The sequence below is a fragment of the Nicotiana tabacum genome, chromosome 22, assembly GCF_000715075.1.
Source record: "Nicotiana tabacum cultivar K326 chromosome 22, ASM71507v2, whole genome shotgun sequence".
In the NCBI taxonomy this organism is placed as follows: domain Eukaryota; kingdom Viridiplantae; phylum Streptophyta; class Magnoliopsida; order Solanales; family Solanaceae; genus Nicotiana; species Nicotiana tabacum.
The window spans coordinates 132,951,907-132,958,621 of NC_134101.1; the positions used below are offsets into that span (position 1 = coordinate 132,951,907).

A 6,715-nucleotide genomic window follows, 5' to 3' on the forward strand; every position below is an offset into this window, starting at 1 on the left:
AAAGACATATTTAACTTTTAGATAAAAACAAAGTGATAGTAAGAAGTTTGTTAAAATAATATGATCTAATGTGCTCAAACAAGACAGATCGCAACATGATATGTTTAGTATTCTTTGATACTGACAGCAAAACGAAGTGCAAGTACTAAAATCAAGTAGTTAGGTTGCTACAAATAAAAAACAAAATAGGTTGTGCACTACGAGATTTGAACAATAATTTCATATCCTACTTCATAATTAATATCTAATGTTATATAATTTTTATCTGAGAGGTTTATATTTTAAGGTTATTTGCACATGATTCAAATAACTAACATCACAATTTAACATGATGTGTATCCGCGCATCGCGCAGGTACTAATACTAGTTACTATAAAGTATAAATGTTAGTGAAAATGTTTCATATATTTTTTCTTCTTTAAAAGAAGTAGTAAAGAATTGAGTTATGGTTATCTTCGTGATGAAGAAAAGATTGACTATTGTGCCCCAAACATTTGTAAGGTTTAGCATTGCATGGAATGATAGCCGTTATTTTCACAACCTTTTTTTTAGTACTAATGGGATTTTTTTTTCCTACTTAGTAAGTAATATAAAAATCCTATTAGTACTAAAAAAAAAGTTGTGAAAATAGATTAATTTCATTTTTATTAACGTTATGTGTATTATTAGATGGAGATAGAGGGGTAATAAAGAAAGAGAAATTGAGTAGCTGGTTTATTTTTTTTATAAGATGAAATATTGATTATTTACTGTGAATAGGAGCAATCAGGGGCGTACGCAAAAATTTTCATAAGCGGTGTCACAATTTATACATAGACGGTGATAGTAGCAGCAAGCCAACGCATTCAAAAATTGAGTAACGGAGTTTACATATAGATACAATAATTCTTATTACTTAACCATTATAGGAGTGTCTTTTCTACTAGTTTGTTCAATGTATTGGCAAAAATTAACACAAATACTACTAAGAACCAATTTATTAAGTGGTGTCACTTTACTTTTACTATATCTTATTTTGTTTTTGCATATCATCTACCATATCCTGCGGGCACAAACAGAATATAAGCCGTTGCAAAATCACACACTTAAAATTGGAATTTATGACCAAACAACTTATGAAACAGATTTAAAAAGAAAAGGCGCGTTATTCAATGAAGAAAAGGATAGGAAAAAGAGTGAGACACCCTTTTCTTGTTTTGCTTTAGGTATTAAAGCAACAACACTTGCGGAATAATAAGACATCTAATAAAGAATAGGAAGATTTCATGTGAGACATTTGAACGTTGCAACTAAGTGATGCGTAATAAAATAAATACGGTGTATTCTACAAAATAAGATTGATATTTCTTGCCTGAGGTACATAAATCAGTAGCTGGAAATTACCTAGTATAAAATTTTCTCTCACACGAAAACTAGAAAGGAAAGATGGAACCCTGTCTCTTAAGTTTGTGGGTGGTAAAATTAAGCAGAAAAAACAGCCTCAACAAGAACATGTTTTTTCCTAGGATATCCCAAACCAATCATATGGTTAAGATAAACAGTCCCTTCCTTCACAGTAGCTGCTGTAGTTAAACGATGAATAGCACCTTTGGCCTTCCCTATAATACTACAACTCTCCCAATCATCAGAACTCTCAACTAACCTCGTCGGATTTCCAGCAACGACTAGCTTGGTCAAAGACAACAGTTCCATGCCATCACCAAATTTCAATGATCCACCATTTATCTTCACTAGCTTTACTTCATCACCCTTTGCTATTTCAATCTTGTACAAATTGCCCGAAAATGTATGAGCCGCCAGTAAGTATCCATTTGGATGATAAACTATTCCGTTTAGTCCAACTAGCTTATTGTACCACTCTTTAGGAGTAAATATTGGGTTCTTGATCGTATATTTAAGTTCTCCATTCACGCCCACCTTCCATATCTTATTTGCTTTGGCATCTGTAATGTATGCATTTCCCTCAGTATCGACCACCACATCATCCGCAAATGCTTTCTCATCCTCTGCAGGTTTTTAGTATAGCATTAGTACAGTTATAATCAAGCAAGTATAAAAGAAAACTCAAATTAAAGGCGGACCTAGGATGAGTATTGTGAGTTCAACTGAACCAACTGCTTTCGGCTCGAACTATGTATACATATGCAAAAAATTAAAATAGACATACACATATAATAAAGTACACTCATGTTGTACTTGGTGACAGTACAACAACAACAAACCCAGTGAATTCTCACATGTGAAGTCTGGGAAGGCTAGTGTGTACACAGACTAAATCTTAAATTTACCTCTATAAGAAATCATGTTCCATGAGCATATCTTGAAACTAAACGAAGTGCTAGAACACTAACAACTGGACATGTGGAAACAATCATTTTGACTAACAATTGCACAGATATCCCAGCTTTCAGTGCCTAGTTAGTTTTTTGTCAACCATTTATTATTGTCCTAGCTCACTTCCAAGTGATATCTAGTCATCTTACGATTTTAAAATCTAAAACATCTGCTTATGTTTGAGGCTGAATAGTTGGCCAAAATGAAACTCGCAGAGCTATACAAAAACAGATAAGAATACACAAATCACTACAGGTCATTGAGTGATACAAACTATGTTAGAACTCCAACACTACTCGCTGTCTCAACAGGGCATATTCTCTGGTTTGTCACATGCAAACACAAAGCTGCAGTACGTTTGAAGATATTTTTTCCTGAAATGATATTACTAGAATTTTAATAAGGTGGACTTTCAAGGGCATAATATAACACAATCAAAGCTCTCGAATACAAAACATATTGTTAAATAAGCTTCTTGTTTTTGTACCTTCGAGGACATCCCAAAAAATATACTAAATGTTTCTTTAACAATTGAACTTTCAAATAATGAGGGGCCATCAGCCGTACAACTAGAAAGAAGTTCCACAATGCAATTGAAGAAAGAAATCTTACAAGAGATTTCATGCCATGAAGAATGAATGGTACTGACTACTTGTTCCTTTACTTTATGTAAAGAAAGGCCCACTTTTTAAGCTTTTAGAGCAAAGATTAAAATATTAAGAGTGAATTTGGAGAAAAAAATAGCAACAAATGTTACTTATTATTCTAAAAATCAAATATCGGAACAAATATATAGTATTATTTTTCCTAAACGACTAATATTTCGAACAAGAGAAATAATTTACGGTAAAAAATACCGTCCCACATGGGCAGGCTTGACTTGTGGTAAAATAACTTTTGGAAATAGAAGTACCAAGTCTTAAAGTGCTTTCCTGCCCACCGAAAATTTAAGATATAATTAACGAATAACTCTTGTGCCTTTCTTAGCCGAACAAAGTGGAGTAACAACTGAAAACACATCAATGAATTAGGCCACAAGTGCTTTCTTAGTAGTTTTGTATTGTTGGAAATAAAATTATTTGTCGAAAATCCTATTTGGAAATTGGTTATTAGCCCAATTGTTGTACTATGCGGTGAATAACTTTTGGAAATAGAAGTACCAAGTCTTAAAGTGCTTTCCTGCCCACCGAAAATTTAAGATATAATTAACGAATAACTCTTGTGCCTTTCTTAGCCGAACAAAGTGGAGTAACAACTGAAAACACATCAATGAATTAGGCCACAAGTGCTTTCTTACCCACATTTAGAAGAAAATATTGGTAAAGGAAGAAATAAAAGTGGTTTATTGTGTCTTAATTAGCAAAGAAAATGGTCTTTACATAACCCAAATACACATCAATATTTTCAAATGTTTGCTGCTTATTATTCACCGGATAGTACAACAATTGGGCTAATAACCAATTTCCAAAAAGGATTTTCGACAATAATTTTATTTCCAACAATACAAAACTACTAAATTTGAGCTAATTTTTTATAGTATAAATGTATAATTATTACTCCATCTGTTTCAGTTTAAATGACACACTTTTCTTATTAGTCTGTTCAAAAAATAATAACACATTTCTACAAATGGAAATAATTCAACTTTAAACTATTCATTTTATCCATTTTACTCTTAATGAGAACCTTTCATAACCACACAAATATCAAGGTCACACAAAGCTTTAACCCCTTAAGCTTTTAGGACCACATGTTTCAAAAGTCTTCTTTTCTTTTTTAAATTTCATGTCGAGTCAAACTACCTCATCTAAATTGAAACAGAGAAAGTATTTAAGAAGTCAAATACTCCCTCCGTTTTAATTTATGTGAACCTATTTCATTTTTAGTCTGTGTCAAAAAGAATGACCCATTTCCTTATTTGGAAACAATTTACCTTTATGCAATGATTTATAGCCACACAAAATATATGTGCCTTATTTTACAACACAAGTTTAAAAGTGTTCTCTATTTTCTTAAACTCTGTACCCAGTCAAATGAGTTCACATAAATTGAAACGGAGGGGTATATTTCTTCCACTATAATATGTTTTAATTATATTCAAATGTATAGTGTAGTACTTTTTAAAATATTTCTAATATATAAATATTTTATAAAAAGTATTTCTCCAATCTACACTTCGTTACACAAGGAGAATAATATAACAAAAAAAATTGTGATATATATAGATTCGCGCCCTCGTGTGATGGGTCATTGCATTATTCCTTTTCCTTTTATAATAGTGACAAAAGCATAGGATAAAAACTACCTCAAGAATCTCGAGGCAAAATGGTCGCCAACAGAGCTTAATGATTGTAGAAAAGATACAAGTCAAAACAAAAATATGGATTACTTACAAAGTTTTTTTACTATACTAAATACTAATTAATTCTCATAAGCTCTATTTTTATTTGAGGTTTTAAACTTCGTTATGTTTGCCAGACAAAAAGTCGCCGTCCCATCTGAACAGATCACTTCTTCGTTCCTTTCTAATATATGACACTTCCAAAATATTTATTATCACAACTTTAATCAAAATGATTAGGTTTATCATATTAAGAGAGAGCTTAATATGGTGAAATCATTATTTGCCCCAAATTACAACAGGACAGAGTATTCAATCTGACTATATTTGGCGTGCGGTAATTCATTAGGAAAAGGACATAGAATACTATAAATAATTAATGTATTAGGGGGACTACCTGAACCGCTAAGTTTGGTGAGAAAAATCCGGTTCCACGAAGTCAAATCATAGGCAGCCAAAGCGCTATAGCGATTGCCAAACACATCAGCTATAGCAACCAGAACCCGGTTCCTTTCCCGGTCTATAGTTAAACCGAGCGACGCATTGCCGGTCAAGTCAACATCCCTAACGACCGGAATTTCCTGCAGCACATTACCTGGGGAGTAATTCTCATAGACCGGAATCACACCTAAACCGCCTCCAAAGAAACTGACGATAAACCGGCGGTTTACATCGTCCCATTTGGCACACTCACGTAACCACCCTGTGCTGTGGTAATGATAGACGTGGGTTGCGGGGGCGGAAGTTTCGAGGTGGATTATGAAAGCAGTAGGAATTGCTGATACGAAAAAGAGGAGCAGAAAGAATTTGGTTGAACAGAAGAAAGAAGCCATGTTAAGAGTGTTTTTTTGTGGAGAAGAGAAAAAGATGGTATTTTGAGTGTTGTTTATAAGGTGAGTGTGCGTACAAAGGTAGGTGACTATTGGAAAGAATATAAAGAGATACTGATGAGAAATGGGACGAGAGAAAGGCCAAGATTCAACATGGGGCCGGTTGGACTTCTTGTGATTTGGCCTTTGGGTTAAATGCCCAAATTCAACATAATAGGCGGTGTTTGTTTCAATACCCATTCAACTTATCTAAATTTTATGGGTGTCCTAACACTCCATTATTGTTAAAATTAGGGGTGTACACAGGTCGGGTTGGTTCGGATTTTGCAATTACCAAACCAAACCAATTGTATCGGGTTTTTAAATCTATAGATCAAACCAAACCAACAAAAGTCGGGTTTTTCAATATCGGGTTTTCTCGGGTTTCTCGGGTTTTTCGTTCCGATAAACTTGTGCTCCAAATATTTCTATAGTCCTAAATACAATTTTACCAATAACAACAATTTCTTATTTTTTAGCATTGACCTCAACTATTAGCATTGACCTCCCACCCATTAGGAAGTAGGCAGAAAGAAAATTATCACCAAAAATATAAACTGCATATTATATTGCACTCTACATAAGAATTATCACCAACTTTTTAAGAGTAGATATTACACCCAAGAGTCCTAAAAAATAAACAAAAAGAGAATATATTAAACTCTAAGAAGTTGGGCATCTTAGTAGACATTACAACCAGAGGAGCATGTTTCCAAAATACTTGTAAAGGCATAATGACCTCACTTCCAAAAATAGTCATGAAGCAAATTGTAGTTAGTCATCTCTCTAATCAATCCTCAAAGGAGAGTCTACATATTCTGGAAAAAAAAGAAGAAACAATTAACATATTTAAATATTAATTAATATAAAAATTAACTATACTCGTTAACAATTGAATATAAATTATTACCTTCTTCAATTTGCTCAATTTTCTGGACTTCCTCTAACATGTCTTCAAACTTATATTCCTTGGAAGGTGATCGTATCCATTGTTGAGTACAAATAAGTGCTTCCACTATTTTTGGTGATAAAGAACTCCTATAAGAATCCAGAATTCGACCACCTGTACTAAAAGCCGACTCCGATGCAACAGTAGAAATAAGAATAGAAAGAACATCCCTTGCAATCTTTGAAACAATTGGATATTTACTAGATGAAATTTTTCACCATG

General features: G+C 33.2%; 1 protein-coding gene across 1 annotated transcript; it reads right to left on the reverse strand.

Moving 5' to 3' along the window:
• Nucleotides 1–1,268: 1,268 nt before the first annotated feature.
• Nucleotides 1,269–5,653, reverse strand: LOC107801574 (uncharacterized). Its single transcript, XM_075244643.1, has 2 exons — nt 5,073–5,653; nt 1,269–2,006 (listed from the first exon to the last, which is right to left on the reverse strand). The coding sequence occupies exons 1-2, from the start codon at nt 5,506–5,508 to the stop codon at nt 1,462–1,464; spliced, it is 981 nt and encodes a 326-aa protein (XP_075100744.1). The 5' UTR covers nt 5,509–5,653; the 3' UTR covers nt 1,269–1,461.
• Between the last annotated feature and the right edge of the window lie 1,062 nt (nt 5,654–6,715).